Source organism: Hydra vulgaris, chromosome 11, assembly GCF_038396675.1.
Source record: "Hydra vulgaris chromosome 11, alternate assembly HydraT2T_AEP".
In the NCBI taxonomy this organism is placed as follows: Eukaryota; Metazoa; Cnidaria; class Hydrozoa; order Anthoathecata; family Hydridae; genus Hydra; species Hydra vulgaris.
Genome location: NC_088930.1, coordinates 32636020 through 32655114, shown reverse-complemented (window position 1 = coordinate 32655114; position 19095 = coordinate 32636020). Strand labels below are relative to the sequence as shown.

Sequence of the window (19095 nt, the reverse complement as noted above, 5' to 3'; positions counted from 1 at the left end):
AAACGGTGTTGGGGTAAACTAATAAAACTTTTATTTTCCTTGTTTCAATCACGTCCGTGATAGATTGGCTAAGTATTTTGCGGAATAATTCCCGTTCTTTTAATAAGTGATTGCCAATATGTCGGCCAAAAGAGGTAACTTCTTAAAGTTTAATAAAAATTATTTCAACCTGGAATTATCTTACCAATCTGATATTGCTATGGATAATTTTATAAATTCGAATATTAATGCGTGGTGTACCGATGTTACTAAGTTGTATATTTTCTTGTAGCTGGAGGTAGGGTTGGTGGAAAATTCCGAATGTCTCTTGCCCTCCCGGTTGGAGCAGTCATGAACTGTGCAGACAATACTGGAGCAAAGAACATGTTTGTAATTGCTGTTAGCGGAATAAAGGGAAGACTTAATCGTCTACCTTCTGCTACATGTGGAGATATGTTTGTTACTTCTATCAAAAAAGGAAAGCCAGAACTTAGGAAAAAAGGTGAAAATTATTGATTTTAAATTTAAATACAAATTATGCAAAATAATTTTATACTAAATAAAATTTAAATACATTTCTTACTATATTATTAGTTACACAATAAAAGTGTTTTATTACTGTGGTTATTGATCACTTATTAAAATTCTCCCTTCTTATAGGATAATATTATGTGCAAACTTGATTTAAGTTTGTGCATAAGAATTTCTAATTGTTAAAGTTATTTTAGTAGAAGTTAATTATGTTAGTCTGATTTAAGTACTATAGTTATAAAAAGCAGAATAATATTATAGTATTTAGTGGTAAAAGTTCTACTTATCATAATATAAATTTGTTATCCAATTATAATTCAACCAAAATACTTAATCTTAGACTATGAGTATTTTAATTTTATGATTTTAACAAATAGTTGAGTTACTAGCTAACTGTTACCAAAAAGGCTACTGTAACCTTTTTACAAAAACTAAATTTTCCTAAAAGATGTTTTTTAGTAGTATATCAAAATGAAAGATAAAAAAGTTCCACTAAATAGGAAAAGTGTTTTTTAAATTGGTTAATAAGTATTTCCTACCCTCTAATAAATTACTTTTTACTAAATAAATTTTAATCGAAATTCAGTTAAAGTTAGCCACAGTTGCATAAAAAATATGGAAAAAATTAACAAGGTCCCAATGCTTTACTAAACAAAAAAGAAAAAAATTAGTCAACAGCATGTAATTGTCTGAATAAAAAGTTGACATAAACCAAATCCAGTTATAAAGTTGAAAAAGTGCTAAATATTTGCTAAAGTATTGTTGTCTGTTTAGTTTTGTCCTAAGTTTTGTCTATAAGCAATTGTGTGTTTTAAAATTTATAAATTAAAATTGTAGTCTGTTTTTAAAATAGCTGTACCTGTGATTAATTTTGAATTAAAATTTTATACTGCGTTTTAAATACTGAACAAAGTCATACTTGAGTAAAGTTAGGGCTGGCGTCTTGTGTAAGCTGGTGTAGTAGTCATATGCTCAGCCCATTTTGCAAATTTTTTCTTTTGTAAATAAAATAAAGTTAAATGTAGTGTATATCACTCTTTGTGATATAGTTTTTAGTAATTTATATACTCTACATTATATAGAACCTGTTTAACATGATGACTTGAATTGAGTTCACATCCTAGATAATATTATACTATAAGTATAATATATCTCGAATATGAGCCTAATTCTGGTCATTATGTTAAAAAAGTTCAATATATAATGTAGAGTAAATAGATTACTCTGTAGTCAAGTTGTTTATGCTTTTTTATGGAACAACTTATTTACAAGCAAACTCTGATACAAAATGCTTGCTCTTAACCAATTTCTACAAAACAAGTAGGCTGAAACCATATTGATGTAAAAACAGCCATATTGATGTAAAAACAGCAAGAATTCTTCAACTGTTCTGTAATTTTAAATTAAAATTTGGCACAAAGTTTAAATTTGATTGTAAATTTTCAACTAAAATGTGTGTGTGTGTGTGTGGAATAATAGATGTGAAATGTAAAAATGGTATTAAAACAGTGAAATTTAAACAAAATATTAGTAAAAAAAAATTTTTTTTCTCAACCTTTGAAATAAGTGTATGTTTTTTAAGTATTTTTATTATTATTTTTTTAAATTTATTTTGTATTTTAATAAGTTTTTTAAATTTTTTTATTTTAATTCAAATTTTAAAAAACTGTGTGTGTAGTTGAATCAATAGTAAAACTTAAATAACTTTTATTGATAAAATAACAGAATAAAGTGGTGAACATTTCTAAAATAACACTTTTCACATTTAGTTATGCTTGGAGTAGTTATAAGACAAAGAAAACCATTTCGCAGAAAGAATGGTGTTTTTATCTATTTTGAAGGTAATGATCAAGTCAGATAAATTATAAGTTTTTAAGACTGTTTTACAGTATTTTGTTACTATGTCTAAATATTGATTAAATTTTTAATAAATTCTAGTTGTTGTTTTTTTTTTTTTACATTTTGTTACTAGCTTAACAATTATTTTAGATAATGCTGGTGTTATTGTTAATAACAAAGGTGAAATGAAAGGTAACGTTTTTATAATTTTTTAAGAAATATGCTCTTTTATAAAACTTTTTTTTTTTTTCATTAAGTATGAATTTTAGTAATCAGTTTTTTAGTCTTTAAGTCAATGTTGCTGGTATATCAATACATAAAGTTGATCAATTCATTTTCTATAAAACGTTATTCATAACTTTAGGATCAGCAATTACTGGACCTGTTGCGAAAGAATGTGCCGAATTATGGCCAAGAATAGCTTCTAACGCTGGCACCATTCAATAAAATAAAATCTCCTATTCAATTGTTTTCATTATATTTAATTTTCATTAAAAAATAATGCGTGTTAAGATCCCCAAAACATTGAGCAAGTTAAGTTCTTTGAAATAAGCATATCTCAAAATTGGATTTTAGCTTTTAGTGTAAAACACCAAAAAACCTTAGGGTTGTAGTCCTCACAATTAAGGTCAGCAATGCCAACGGCTCTAGGTCACTTATTTTTTTTTTGCCTACTTCATATATTTAAGCTTAATTTTATCTGTTATTTTAAATAAATTAAAAACGGCATATTTAACCTTTTATTTCAATTCTTAAGAAAATCATTTAATGAAAGCAGCTAATCATGCGCCTTATTTAAATTATAAACAAATATTTTCGAAACGCAACAAAAAAAGTATTTGAAATGGTAAACAAATAAAATAAAATTAGCTAATAAACTTTATTCTGTAAAACAAACTTTCTCGATATACAAAAATATTTTTCAAATTTAAAAAAATTCCCAATAGAATCAACTTTCGTCCGGTTTTCTCATTTTTTTAGCAAATAATGACGTCAACTAAATCCATCATGATGTTTAAAAGTTAAATAACTCGGTGTTTGTTTTTCTGTCGATTTTATGGTTTAAGGAAAACGTTTTAGGAACTTTTTGTCGACCTTGTCTTTTTTCATAATTTTAAGGGTTGTGGTATAAACTTATTCGCTTTTTTTTCCCTTATGAGATTCCTGTGGTGAAATATTTCCTCGAATTTAATGTGGTCACGTTAAGGGGCATTAAATTATTTTAACTTAATCAACTCGATTTTATTGTTCAAGTTATAACGCTAACTAAATTAAAACGGCTTAGACTACTTGCAAAGTCCGTGTTGGGAAACGAATCCGGAGGTGATCACTTTCTTTTATTATCCTTTTCCCTTATTCAAACACTAAACTAATAAACTCTTGTGATATATGATTACATTTTACATGGCAAAGCCTCCGTAAGTTCTTGTTTTAAAAGTAAGCTAGCTTGTAGAAAATCTCCGTGGACGTCGTCATTCAAAACCATAGCCGCTGATGGTTATATGATATGGATTATGTTTAGAGTTCCTCGTTCGGTGCACTAATAGAGGAACTTTAAACAAAAGAGTTTAGCAAGTCTCTTTGGAGGCGTTGCCTTGAAAAATATCATTACAAGAGAAAAAGAACTCTATCTATACCTTGGATGCATCTAAACGAGTTATTTAATCTATAATTGCATAGTTTTTTAATATAATAATCATTAACAAAATATTTACCAACAGTTGTTTTAGGTGGTTACTTGAAATTAGTAGAATTACTATTAGTAAATATTTTAGAAATAACATTTTCTTGAATATGATTGTTTTAATGCGTAAGTCTTGTACTTATTGTTTAAAAAATGAACATTATTCCTTCTTCTCTCCAGTTTCAAAGACCCCATAGAGTCACTTTACCATCAATTTGGCACCACTCAATTGAGTGGTGAAAGAAAGCAGTTGCAACTGCTTTCTTTAACTGTTTATTTTTATGTGTATAATATCTCTCAACATTTCATCTTAATTTACTTATTAGTTTCGTTCACTAGAGCACTTTTGGAAAAGAGAATAATTAACTGACATATCCATTTCTTATTTATTCTCTACTTCATAAGAAAATCAAAAAGCACTATAGTTTTCTTTATTTACTAACGAAAAAGCTAAAATTGAGTTTATTCAAAAGTTAATAAAGAAAACTGAATAAACTTTGTTTAGAAGGTGTGTTAAGGTATGGTGGGGCAAGGTAACCCGTGGAGAAAGAAGTCTTTTTACTATTGTGTAACTATCGTAGAGTTGTAATTTTTTATGCATCTCTTATACTATTTATAGAGTTAAAATAGTATCACAGAACAATAAATGTTATTAGTATTGCTATTACTCGTGCTTTTACTGCATTTTTGCCATTTTAAAAGAACGAACCAACGATTTTTGCAACGAAATTGCGTTTAGTTATTATAGTTGTTGACTTTGATTATATGTTGATTTAGATGTTTATATGTTTAGATGTTATAAAAGAAGTAATAGGAAAGGGAAAGATTGATCGAAGTAATATCCTGACAAACTATTAAAATATCGATAACAAAAACATTGTTATTAATGATCAAAAAAAGATTGCTGAAAATTTTAACAATTATTTTACAAACATCGGAAACACACTAGCTAATAAAATAACTCAAAGTAAAAAAATATTTAAATCATATTTAAAAGAAGTGGACCATTAGAAATAATGGATGAGTTTGACTTATCATCTAATGAGCTTCAAAACACATTTAAAACAATACAATCAAAAAAGAGTCTTGATGATATAAGCTCTCATGTGGTTAAAGAAGTTTATGATGTTATTGAATATCCCCTATTGTATATCTTTAATCTCTCATTAAAAAGTCCTGAACACTTAAAATTAGCACGCGTAGATCCGATGTATAAATGTGGAGATAACTCTACTTTATTAAACTATAGGCCTATCTCCATACTTTCATGCTTCTCGAAAGTACTAGAACGCATAATGCACAACAGACTTTCTTCATACCTCCAAAATCACAATATCCCTTTTAATAACCAATACTGATTTAAAAAAGACCATGCAGTGATAAAGTTAATTTACGAAATTTTAAATCGGTTTGACAAAAATCAATATATACTTGGAGTATTTAACAATTTGTCAAAGGCGTTCAATACAGTGGATTACGAGATCCTTCTATACATACAGTAATTATGGTATAAAAAAAAAAATCTAAAATATTTTAGTTGTTATCTAAATAATCGGAAACAAGCTTTATATTACAATAAAACTTATACTTCCCTCGAAACCATTACTTGTGGCGTTCCCCAGAGATCTATTCTAAGTCCTTTGCTTTTTCTTGTCTATATTAACGACATATTTTTACCTTCTCGTATACTGGATTTTGCTCTTTTTGCAGATCCAAGCTTTTTACACCCACTCAAATATTAAAACTATTTTTAACACAGTAAATCAGGAGCTTGAAGAACTAAGCGATTAGTTGAAGGCAAACAAACTTTCCTTGAATATTGAAAAAAGCAAATACATTCTTTTCACAAAACCATCAAAGTCAGACACATTACTATTTAAACTTCCAGATATTTTAGTTGACAAAACAAAATTAAAAAGAGCAATTTCTGTGAAGTTTCTAGGAGTCGTTCTAGATGAACATATTAGCTGGAAAGAGCATATCAAGTTGTTTGAAAATAAAATATGTAAAAGCATTGGGATTATGCATAAAACTAAGTGTATTTTAAATAAAGTATGTCTAAAAAGTTTATACTTTGCATTTGTTCATAGCTACATTAGCTACTGCAATGTTGCCTGGGCAAGTAATTACCAATCAATACTAGCAGTAGTCTATAAAAAACAAAAGCAAGCATGCCGCATATTCAGAAATGGATATGTTAGTGCTAAACAAATAATGAAAGAACTCAGAGTTCTTAATATTTATGAACAAAACATCTGTAGCATCCTTCAGTTTATGTTCAAAGTAAAAAATAATTTGGTCCCAAAAATGTTCCATAATTACTTCCAACTTATTGATCATAAATACAAAACAAAATTCTAAGCAGAACTACTATATTCCAAAAATGTCTTTGAGACAATCCTAATTCTTAATATCTAGAAGAAGACCACAGTTGTGGAACTCATTTCTCACAAATGAGATTAAAACGATAAACTCTTTTCAACATTTGAAATGCGTTGTTAAACAACAGTTACTTGACCTCAGCATTACTGCAACAATATCTCATTTTTAAAAAAACTTTTACACGTCTTGAAATTTTTTTTTTCCATTTACACAATAGCTGGAAATATTTATGGTTACATTTATAAAAATGCTTTTAATTGTATTTATATTTATAAAGATACTAGGCTATTTTACTTATATGAGTTCTTACATTTATATATATTTAAAAATCTTATAATTTGTGTATATCTTACATTTAATTAATATTGATTGTAAAATATAATTGAAATTAACGGGGCAAGATGATAAGACCATCGTCTTCTGCTTGCTCCGGTCAATTTGTTACGTTAACAATTTTGTAAAAAAATTTTACATTGACGAAAAAGATTATATATCTATCTATCTATGTATTATGCAAATTTCTAAATAGTTTTTTTTTTTTAATAGTTTTATATTGAGTAAAAGGTAGTTAAGCAAAGGTAGTAAAGAAAAGTTGTATTACGACATTTTCATATTTTAAATAAATTTTGCAAGTTGAATGTTATTTATTTGTTTTCATATAATAATATTTTATCCAAACAAATAAATAATAAATAAATTTATTCTTCTTATTTCGTCACACAGACTGTTGTCAACGATTTTTATATCGGGAACCTCATCATACTTTTCAATATCTACCCAATTTACAGCTGAATTCAAAAAACACCATTGAAAACTGTTGTTTTTTGTGATATTTGTTTCAGACCATTTTTTGACGAATTGAAAGCATGTTTGTTAAAAATTCTGCGCTACCTTTTTAAGTCGTGATTTTCTTTTGAAGGATAAAATTGTTTAAAATAGTTTCTGCAGCAGTTGTTTAAAATAATTTCTGACTAATTTCTGGGGCAGAAATATTATCGCTTTCAATCTTTTGAATTGTTTTTTAAAATAAAGTTGCCTGACCGTGTTCAAAGTACATAAGTATCTCTATATGAATATAATTTATTATTGAAAAAAGATTTGAGAGTTTTTGGACATTTTTTTAAATTTAATAAATATGAACGGAGAGGTTCAAACAATTTTAAAACACGCTTATAGCAGGTGTTAAAGCTAGCGATATAACTTTTGAATATCCTAGAAGTTTTTTGTATTCAATATTTGCTTTTTCGCAGAATTGTTTTAAGGAAGTTTTAAGGAAGAAAACAGTAAACTAACAAAAATAAAAATAAACTGTGGTTATTATAACTTCTACACATAGCCATCTTTACTAACAGGCCTCGTACACGCGTATATAGAGGTCTGGGGCTGGCGCCCAACAATATTCTAAAATTAGTTTGTTCAGCTTTTGCAAGCGTTGTCTTGTACTAATTTTTAATTAAAGTACAATAATTATCTAGTTTTGTGTGACACACTGTTATGGTAATTACAATAAGGAAAATAAAGAAAAAATTTTCCAGCTTCCTCATGAAAAAAAAAGAATATACCTGTTGGGTGAATGCTATACCACCAGACAATATACAGTCCAGATACAGTTGTTTGCAAAAGGCTAACATCCTGTACCTAGACTGTATGTTGTCTGACATAAAACTAACCTAAACAAACTGTTGGATGTCTATCTGGATATCCAACAGTTACCAAATTTGGCCATATAAGGCATGATCCTCCATCAGTTTTTACATGTATCAAATCTAGTTTAATACCTACTCTTCCAACTCCATTAAGAACAACTTTTAAAGCATCTTCATCTGTCCGTAACATTACGCCCAACGAACTTGATATATTTTTAGCTGCTGATAAAATTACATCCTTGCCTAGCTCATTACATCAGAAGTTACAAAATAAAGGAATTGATTTTGGTACAGTTAATGTAATTTGGTATTTAGCTGGTGAAAAGTTGCTGACCATTCAGTCAACAGATTTTGAAGAAAACTCTTCAATTGTCAAGTTTATGCTTAAAATGATCTTACTTTTGAGAGATACTTTTGTGGGATTAAACTTAAAATTGAATCTCTATCTAAAAATAGGATTTTCATAATCGATTCTTGCTCAAAATTACATAAAGCTATTAATTTTTTAAATAACTTAACAAAATCCAATAAAATAGTAAATCTTTTGCAACACATCCGTGATATGGGTTCTATTACAGTTGGAAAATTAATACACCACAATATTGTACGAGCATTTGAATACTTTGTAATTTCAAGATCATTATATGGAAGATTAAGGGAAGATTATGAATTTCCAAGTTTTTCTCTTCTAACAAAGCTAACTTCAAAACTGGATTCTGCAATGGATGATACAGAGTTTTTAAACTCAGTTTTTTCTAAACTCGAAAATGAAATGCAAAAAAAGCGTTTATTATTGATTGACGAAGTATATATCAAATCATCTCTTACTTACCATGCTGGCTCAATCTTTGGAAAAGCAGTATATAAACCAGACTTTTTAGCAACTACTGTTTTAAGTTTTATGTTAGTTTTACTTTATGGAGGACCGCAATACTTTTGCAGAATTTTACCTGTTTGTGAGCTTGATTCTAAATTTCTGATTGAACAAACTCAATTTGTTTTAGAGGGAATAAAAAAAGCGTTGGAGGGATACCGGTTGCCATCATATGTGATAATAATTATGTAAATCAAGCACTATTTAAAATGTTTGAATGTGTTGATCCATGGTTGACCAAAACAATATGTTTTTGTTATATGACTTTGTGCATCTACTTAAATCTGTTCGTAATAATTGGGTTGCAGAAAAAAGCCAAAAGCTATATTAAGAATAGAATGGGGAAACTAAATACGCATGTTGGTCTAATATCTTAAGTTTGTTCAGACTCGAAAAAAATAATATTGTAAAACTGTCTAAATTTATACGTGTGTCTATTGTACCGAAACCTATTGAAAGACAAAAAGTGTCTACTTGTCTACAAGTCTTTTGTGATGAAACTGTCACTGCTTTAAAATCTAACATTAATATAAAAGAAGCAGATGACACCATAACTTTTATTGAAAAATTTGTTAAGTTCTGGAAAATTGTCAATACAAAAGGACTGTATGCTAATATTCGATACAGGGCCGGATTTAGGGGTGGGCATTTGCCCAGGGGCCTCCACAATTAAGGGCCTCCACATAAAATCGTCATAGAATTTTTATGCATGTTTTTTGTGGTTCGTGGAGTTAAAGTACGTATTAATGACAATAAAGTAATGTAATTATAGTAAAATAACAACACCTAAAGTTATATACCAACTATACAATTTTTTTGGCACATACCGTAATAAACTGTATAACAAAAGTAATATATTTATCTAAATAAAATATTATATGAGACCGAAAAAATATTATTTTGTTTAAATAAATCATCTTTTGTTTATATTCAACTTATATATTATTATATTCAAAGTTTGAATATAATATATAAATATGTAAAATTGAAACTAGTTGTTTGAATTTCAACATTCAAAGCCTTATTTAAATGTTAACTGCATGCAATCTTCAGATTATAATTTAAAACTATTCAAATAATTCTCATCTTTTTGTAATTTTTAATTCATAAACAGTTTTAATATCATATTGAGTTCTTGACTTCCATTCAAGGCAAAGTTTCTATGCTATTATCTATCACCAGTCACAATATTTAACAATAATATAAACTTATTTGTTGATAACACAACAATCGCTAACTATTATTGTGTCAGTTAGGAGACTTAAATATGGGAATATGAAAAAACACTATGTGCCGAAATAATAAAATCTGATTGTCTTATTTTAACCAGTTAAATATTCTCATAAAACGGTCGCGTTTAAACTGGCCGTTGATTACATCTGAAATTTCTTTTTCTGTTGATTCTTTAGCCGCATGGTCGCTGCAAAACTTCGTAAGCTTATTATAATAATTAAGTTGTTTGTTTTAACATTTAGTTTAATAACAGAATTGAGTTGTTTGTTTTAACATTAAGTTTAATATAAGAATTCAGTTTAAGATTAGGATTAGGGCATAATCAACTTATTTTTATTTTAAGTGATTTGTTTTTAATACTTTATCTAACGCATTTGTTTTTAATACTAACCCTAACGCATTAAAAAATTTAGATCAAGACATATGTTTAATTTGGTTGAATAATGGTTCTTATCATAAATAAACATTATAAAATAAGTTTAATAATAAACTTTGTAAAACATATTATTGAATGAGACATTAACAAAAGCATTTGTTGTTTTGCCGTTATACTTCCAAGCCTTCCATTCCCAATTTTTTAAACATTCAGATGCAATATTCCTATTTTATAATGATTTTTTATAATGTAATGTATTTTTTAGGAAAATAATAATTAAATAAGCTTTTGATTTTTGTAATATTTATTTTAATTTATATTTAGATAAACTTAATGGACACTGACAGACACAAAGGTCCACGACATTTTCAAAATGGTGCTGCAAAAAGGAAAGCATCAAAGGATCGTTCTGAACGAGAGACTCGAGAATTGAACAAAACACCTCGAATTACTCGAATTTATAATTGGTCAATCAGCTACAGAAAATGAGACACCAGCTTCATCATGCAGTATGTCTATTGCTTACAAAAATACCAAGGACAGCCAGAATGTTGAGAAAACAGACATTGCTTTAGAGCAAGAATTGCCTGAATGTCAAGGCAGTCAAGTGAATATACAAGCGGATGACATCAGCAGGTGGCCAGAAAAAATTGCTGCAGAATTTATCAATTACTGGGCAGGCAGAAGCCTTACGGATCTCTAACAAGTGATGTCAAGTCTTTGAATGATAAATCAGCAATCCAGAAAGCTGCAAACAACGTCAGTCGGAAATGTACGCCAACAATGTTTCAGCAATCGAATCATAATGGAGAAGTTGTAAAACGTTCTTGAATTTGCTTTTCTCCGGCAAATGGTCGAGTTTACTGTTTTTTCTGTAAGTTAATGAGCACTGTGAGATCCCAATTAACACACGATGGTTTCTGTGATTGGAAACATGCAACGGATTGACTCAGTTCACACGAGCAATCCAAAGATCATATTGAAGCTGTTTGGAAAACAGCAAGTTGTGCTAAAAAAGCTGGACGTATAGACTCTGAACTTGCTCATGAAATGGATCGACATGAACATTATTGGCGTAGTCTGCTTAAACGACTAATCAGTGTGCTTAAGTTTGTATGTGAACGAGGCCTCGCTCTTCGTGGAGATAATGAAATGATTGGATCGCCTAACAATGGCAATTATTTAGGGTTACTAGAACTTTTGGCAGAATACGATAATTTCTTAGGACAACACATAAAAAATCTTGCCAATCGTGGTTCTGGTCAAACAAACTATTTGTCATCTACTGTTTGGGAAGAACTTGTTAGACTAATGGGCAATCGAGTTTTAAACGAAATCATTTCACGTTTAAAATTGTCGAAATACTATTCAGTGTCTCTTGATTCTACTGCTGATGAAGGTCATGTTGATCAACTAACTCTAAAATTCAGATATATGGAACAAGATAGACCAGTTGAAAGATTCGTGAAACTTTTGCCGAATCAAGGACACAAAGCGGAAGAAATGTTTCGTGGATTAATGAATTTCCTTGAAGACCATGACATTGACATTCAGAATTGTCCTGGGCAATTTTACGATAACGCTTCAGCTATGAGTGGGAGATACAATGGCCTTCAAGCTAAAGTGTCAGCTGTAAATCATCACGCAACTTGGATACCCTGTGCTGGACATTCACTAAATCTGGTTCAAATAGCAGTAAGCGAATGCTGTGCTTCAGCAGTAGCCTTTTATGACTTTCTCGAAGCACTGTATGTATTCTTCACAGCTTCCACAAATCGTTATGCACTTCTCACAGACTCTCTAAAAAGTGTGGAATCTGGTTGGGTGCATGTACCGAAAAGGATATCTACAACACGATGGTCCTGCCGATCCGATTCAGTAAAAGCTCTCATCGTTGGATATCATCCTTTCCGCAATACACTTCAAAATATATCGGAGAATGAAAATAAAACACCTAAAGCACGTTCCGAGGCAAATGGTCTTCATGGCAAGATGTGCAAACTGGAAACTGGTATCTATGCTGCATTTTGGAAAGACATTCTTGCTTGAAGTAATGCTACAAGTCATATACTACAAGATCCCAAACTCGATCTGAACACAGCCATAGCAGCACTGAAGTCTCTGCAGTGTTTTGTGAGTGAAAAACGAGAGCATTTTCGTGATTATGAGGAAAAAGGGAAGAAGATGTCTGGAACTAATGAATATGTAAAAGCACGCGAGCGTTATCAAAGCGCGCGGCTCACTCATTAGATTATGGAGGATCAGGAGAAGTTAGACTTACGGCATCTGAAAAATTTCGGGTTCAGAACTTTCTCCCTTATAGATTAATATCAAACCTCTTTGAACCAACGCTTAAAAGCATATGAGAATACCTGTTCTCTTTTCGGTTTTTTGAGAAAACTGGATTCACTGGAGTGCAATGAGATAGAAGCAGCGGCAAGAAAATTGGTTGATGAATATAAGAATGATTTAGATCCAGCACTTAGTGGTGAGCTTGTGCAGTTTACAGTTTTCTTCGCTGAATTTCTTCTTAAAGAAGATGATAACATTGGAAGAGAACATTTTCTTTACAAACTATTGCTGAAGAAGTAAGTTGTGGATACATTTCCAAATGTTGAGATAATGTTAAGAACTTGGTCCTAATGATCACAAACTGTTCTGGGGAACGTTCGTTCAGTAAAATAAAGTTCATAAAGAATCGACTCCGCACTACAATGACTCATGATAAGCTTAGTTTTCTAACTTTAATGAGTACTGAATATGATATTCTCAGAGAGATTGACTTTAACCAATTGATTCAAGACTTCGCAAAGATGAAGTCTCGTAAAGTGCCGGGCTTGTAATTATAATTTCAATTCATTCGTTTCCCTTCTCCAGATATCTTCGACTTTGCGTATTAATTGTGTTTAACTATTTGCTTGTTTATTAGTGAAATATAAATGTTTCACATTATTATGAATAAGAATGCTACCTTTTTGTGCTTTTAAGGTAGAGTGTTTTATTTAACTATATGGCTCAACTATGTTAATTAAAAATGCTTGAGAAATGCACATTACTATTATTAAAAATATATAGAGTTATCTTTTTTGTGTTTTTAAGGTGGAGTGGGCCTCCACAAAATATATGCCCAGGGCCTCCACATATCTAAATCCGGCCCTGATTCAATATAAAGATCCAGATAGAGCAGTTATATCAACTTCAGAAGATGCTAGACTATCATTTTTACTCTTGCAACAATGATTTGCAACAATTTTTAGTCTTGCAACAATGGCAAAACAAATGACTAGCAAACAAGGCAGCAGACAATACCAGTTCACCAAAGATACAGGTGCAGCCTTAGCTTATATGTGTCGTGGTTTAGTAGCCCTTACAAAGTTTTTGTTGCAAAATCTTTTAACTATATAATACTGGGAAAATTTACAACTGACCCATTAGAAAAAATGTTTGGAAAACTTGACAAGGATCTGGAGGCACATGTTTTATCAATGTGCAACTTTTGTTAAAATTTTTTTTTTTAAAAAACTATGTCAATTTATATGCACCAAGGTCATCTAAAAAGTCACAACAAAAGATCTTAAAGCTTTCAAAGTAAACTTATTGTGTGTGTTTTTTACTTATGAAAACTCTACAACTCTAAGTTACTTATATTTTCTGTTTGTTTAGTGATTTTGGTAAAAAATTTAGTATTTTAATCCATATCTTAAATATTTTAAAAACTTTGATACAAACTTTGATGTTACTAAATATGTTAAATTTATGGTTTTTTCGAAACTTTAGCATTTTAAAATATAATGCTGAAGTTTCTGCTTTCGCTTTGACGCAGCTTTGTTTACCAAGGAAGCTAAGCCATTGAAAATCTATCAACAACCACTTCTTTTATCTGATTTACCCCTTGTTACACAAAAACAGTCGGGAGTTGTTTTGAGCACAACAATTGCTGCTGCAAAATTGAAGGCTATTTTTACTAAAGAAACACCACAGTTATATGTCGTAGTTCTACAGCATAAGAAAATATTATTTTTGCCAGTTGTTGATGAGTATATTGGCTCTAATTCTGTCTCTGAAATTTTAGAAAGATTTCCCCGCGTCCCAAAATTGCTGTATTAAGATAACGAAAAAAAAAAGCTGTGTCCGCTGAAAATCTTACTTCATCACCTTTCAAGAAACGAAAATGTAAAAGTGTTTGTCATCTACAAATAAGTTAATTAAGGAGGGGATTCTTGCCCTACCCTAATAGTGAAATTATAGGGAAAAAATCCTAAAAGGTTTTTTTAGAAATTATATTTCATTCTTCTTGAATTCTGAAGATCTTATCCTTTAGTGTAACAAACATTTAAAAGTACTGCCTGAATAATAAAAATTTAATGCAAAAATCTAAAAGATTTTTCTATATAAATATTGAGTATCTTCCCAAATATTTTGAATTTAGCAGAGTCTTAAAAAACACCTAGAATCCTAAGGTTCCTTTACCTGTAAAAATAGTAAAAACTTTTTACTAGCCGTTTCCAATACTTTTAGAAATGATACACAACAGTTTTACAACCTTGTACTACACTTTACTACACTTTTTTCAGAAACTAATTTGATTCTATTTCCGCAAATTTTTTATATTAATTGTACAACAAAGTTTATTAACATAAACTTTGTTGTACAATTGACGCACAAAAAATATTTTGTTCTGTGATTTTATTGCTATGAATATAATTAGTTTGTAAGTTTTGATGTTGACATACTTCTTTAAATCACTGTTAATTTCTATTAAAGTAAATACATTTGTTTCTTTAAAAAAAAAAAATAATAAACTTAATTTCGCGACGTTTGAATTATCTTGTTTTTTCTCCACTTTTTTGAAAAAATTGAGTTATTGATAGTGTTATGTACTTCAGATTAATATTTCTTTAATGTATTGAAAACTAAGTTATAAGTAAAAAAGTTGCGGAGAAATCATATGTTATAAAAAGTGTTTTTATAGGCCGTCTCCTATAGTTTTTATTTTTCAAATTGTTTTATCTCAAGCCTCATAGATCCGGAAATGTGGAAACAAAATTTAATCAGGTATGGCTTGGAGGTTAATTTCAACACGTGTTTTTATAACAGAAATTAGTTCATTTAGTGGGTTACATATTTTTTTTGACACGCATAGACTATAATAAGATAGAAGTACTAGATACCCTGTATTTATAGACCATTATTGCATCTGTTTATAAGAACAAATACTATATTTAGAATCAATGTATAAGCTAATTCCTTGTCACGATTCAACTGTCTGCCACCACAAATAAAATTTCTTGATTAAAATTTTGCTGATAACTACCAACCTTTTCTAATTTAAGTAGCTTGGTTTTTATGCTCCTAAAAACAAAATTCTAATTTGGCAGTTGTGATCAACTCAGTGGCACTTAGCATGAAGTTCGTAATTTAACCGTGAGACTTATGGCATACCCTGAAGTCTGAAACACGTCTACAATTCGGACCGCGAGATCCAAGTTAATCGTTTACCAATCGCTTATCAAGAAGTGTAGTTTTTATTACAACCAACACCGGCAACTAAACGATAAAAAAATAGCCATTGAAAAACGAGTTTTAACATTTTATTAACCGTATGTCTAACAAAGTAGCGGTTTCGCGGAATACCTTGAAAACAATTCAAAAATGACATGGTTATTCAAAAAGAAGTAATTTTGGATATTCCTACAATTAACCGTGAAAATAAATACAAAACAGCATATTTTTCAAATTTCAAAATGAATGAAAATCAGAAGTTAATTTTTTGTTGTTTTGGAGTTTTTTTCTGTTATTTTTATTATGGTGTTCTCCAGGAGCGAATGTAAGTTCTTTATTTTAATAAATTGTTTAAATAAAATGATGTTTTTATATAGGTATGTTTAGGTCAATTCCAAATCGCTAATAGTTCTATATTCAATTTATTGTGTCTAAAAATTTGAAAATTTTTCCGAAGAGTTTCTCAACTTAAATTGCTTAAAGTTAAAAGATTAACAAATAACTCTTTTGCAGAGAGGATGTACTACCTTTTAAGTGAATAAATTTTCCACTGAAAATAATAGAAGTCATGTTAAAATTTAAAGTTTAAGTTTCTCCTTAAAAAATTTAATTTGTAACACCAACGTGGTTGACTATGAACAGCGGGGTGATAATGAACATCAGTACCAAGTTAGCTAAAAGGTGAAACAACGCACAACATAGAGCTAAATTGTGTGTTATTTTGATCCAGTTGCATTAAATATAATATTTAGAAGCTAATTTTAGGCTGCACAAAATATTTTTCAACTTCGGCGTTTCTCTATTGCATATCATCAGCATGAGTTACATTGTTCAGACAGTTAGTTGACTTATCAAGCTATATCTTAAGAAGCGGGTATCAAAACACTATAAAAATTGCTACACAAGTTCAGGTACATATTTATTTAAAGAAATCAAAATTGAGGGTGTAGCTTGTCTGTAAATGATTATTTGCTCATTTAAAAATGACATTTTAAATCAAGAATTCAAGTTTTTTTTATTAATTTAAAGAACTATGCCTCAAAATTAAAAAAGAAAGGAGAACAGCTGAGGCTACAAAACAAGTTACACTCAAAAAGACTTACAAACAGCAACAAATAAAGGGAAAAACCACGAATTTACTATCAGGAAAGCAGCTAAAGCTTATAACATACCGCTAGGAATTCTCTATAAAAACGTAAAACTTGGAAATCAAGTTCCAAAAAACCATGGTGGACAAACCAGATTTGACAGTTCTACAGAAAGATTTATTTGTTCAGACTATTACTTATATGACAGATTGGAGGATACCTCTTGATTCTTTGGACATTTGACTTTTAGTTAAATGTTATTGTGATAAAAGGAAAATAACTGACTTTATATTTAAAAATAATATGCCTAGTGTAGATTGGGTTCAGTCTTTCTTTAAAAGGCATTGTTTGACGAAAAGGGCTGCTAACAAGGAAGAAACCCTTTACCGTTATTTTAACAATTTATACCAAGAGTTAAAGGATATATCTCCAGAAAACATCTATAACTATGACGAGACCAATATAGTAGAATATCCAGGGTCCAAAGCTATTGTTTATCATGGCCATGGACACTGTTGAAATCAAACAGGAACATTCAAAGCAATCAATTAGTATAATATTTTTTGGTAACACTGTCTGAAAATTTTTACTGCCTATGGTTGTTTACCTATTGCTGTTTTAAAAACTGGGACAACATTGCTGATTGGTGATAATCTGGGTTCACATTTTTCTCCTGAAGTTATTGAAGTTATGATTCAAAATGACATCAAATTTATAACAATGCCACCTAATGCAACCCATCTTAGCCAACCACTGTTGGTTTTGATGTTGCTGTATTTAGAGAATTAAAGCAGTCGTGGAGGGCTGTTCTTTCAAAGTGGAGAATAGAAAGTCTAATCGAAAGGGGCTATTCCAAAAGAACACATGCCTACGCTTTTAAACAAGTTAGTTAACACTTTGCAACCAGAAGCTTTAATTTCTAGATTTCGAGCAACAGGAAATTACCCTATGAATGAGACAGAGGTGATAAAACGTCTTCTAGGAAAAAATAAAGACCCTGGTGGTGAAGTCACTGTAATGGTTCTTAACGAATCTTTTAGATATTCTGAAAAACAATCTAGGCTTAGGCACAAATCCACTTGTAAAATGAAAAACACGTGGTCCAAAGATTGAACCAGGAAAAAGAGTTCTTTGTTTAGATGAGTCAATACCATCAAGTTTAACAGAACTGAACAACAAAGATAGTGATTGGTACTGTGCTTTCTGTAACAAAAAATGGGTTTCTGTAACGACAATGTGTGGATTCAATTTGACAAATCCAGCAAACCTTATCACCTCCAGTGTTGTGACCTTTTCTATAAAAAAAGATGAATTTTATGAGCTTGATATTGAAAAAATTGACTATATTCAGCATGTGTGAGTCATGTAAGGACTTAAAGGATAGTGATGGTTGATGTTCTGTTTTATGTAAGGCAGCTTTGTAAATGTTGTAGTATATAGTAATGTGTTGAAAAAACTAGGTTTTAAATTTAGTATGTAATTTTTTTCATGTGAAATGAATTGAAATAAATGATTTTACAACATATTAAATACACTTTCTGTTATCTATTTGATCTTTAACAGTATTGCCCTCCCCCCACCCCCTTACAATATGTTATGTCATAAGCTAAGAAATAAAAACATTATGTTGGGTTCAAAGTCACCCCAAATTGGCTGTTCATTCTCATCCCATCTTAACAATATGATTATGCTCGTATAAATAAGAAAATTAAGGTATTTAATGTATAATATTAATCAGGCCTAGAACCAATTCAGGAAGCTGGATAGTATATTGTTCTGTTAAAAAAAACATAGCGATTAGACTAACTGTTTTGTTATATGGCGCAAAAATATTTAAAAAGCGTTCGTAGTCACCCCTGTTGACGATTCTAGTTATTTGGGTATCTGTACAATTTAATCTTTTGGTATCTGTCCAAGGATAAACCTTTAAACATTTATTTACTTATCTCTTTAAAAGAAAT

The 19095-nt window shown here is 29.9% G+C and overlaps 3 protein-coding genes across 3 annotated transcripts in view; all 3 read left to right on the top strand.

The window, feature by feature from the left end:
• LOC100212109 (large ribosomal subunit protein uL14) lies at positions 1-2810 on the top strand. Its single transcript, XM_065810797.1, has 5 exons — positions 1-134; positions 272-481; positions 2280-2351; positions 2500-2541; positions 2714-2810. Exons 1-5 carry the CDS (start codon positions 119-121, stop codon positions 2794-2796), a joined length of 423 nt encoding a protein of 140 aa, XP_065666869.1. The 5' UTR covers positions 1-118; the 3' UTR covers positions 2797-2810.
• An 8245-nt stretch (positions 2811-11055) lies between these two features.
• LOC136086974 (zinc finger MYM-type protein 1-like) lies at positions 11056-12593 on the top strand. Its single transcript, XM_065809476.1, has 2 exons — positions 11056-11180; positions 11498-12593. The coding sequence occupies exons 1-2, from the start codon at positions 11056-11058 to the stop codon at positions 12591-12593; spliced, it is 1221 nt and encodes a 406-aa protein (XP_065665548.1).
• A 3541-nt stretch (positions 12594-16134) lies between these two features.
• The window catches only part of LOC100210724 (solute carrier family 35 member B1), a 39679-nt gene continuing 36718 nt past the window's right edge, over positions 16135-19095 (top strand). The window contains exon 1 of the mRNA XM_065810796.1: positions 16135-16371. Coding sequence (XP_065666868.1) covers positions 16202-16371 — 170 coding nt within the window. The 5' untranslated portion in view covers positions 16135-16201. The remainder of the gene's footprint in view (positions 16372-19095) is intronic.

Excerpts from the sequence above, each read along its gene's own strand:
- LOC100212109 (XM_065810797.1), top strand. Across the intron at positions 2,352-2,499 it reads TGTTTTTATCTATTTTGAAG|ATAATGCTGGTGTTATTGTT; the intron begins GTAATGATCAAG and ends CAATTATTTTAG. Across the intron at positions 2,542-2,713 it reads TAACAAAGGTGAAATGAAAG|GATCAGCAATTACTGGACCT; the intron begins GTAACGTTTTTA and ends TCATAACTTTAG.
- LOC136086974 (XM_065809476.1), top strand. The coding sequence starts at position 11,056 with ATGTCTATTGCTTACAAAAATACCAAGGACAGCCAGAATGTTGAGAAA. Across the intron at positions 11,181-11,497 it reads CAAGCGGATGACATCAGCAG|TTCACACGAGCAATCCAAAG; the intron begins GTGGCCAGAAAA and ends GGATTGACTCAG.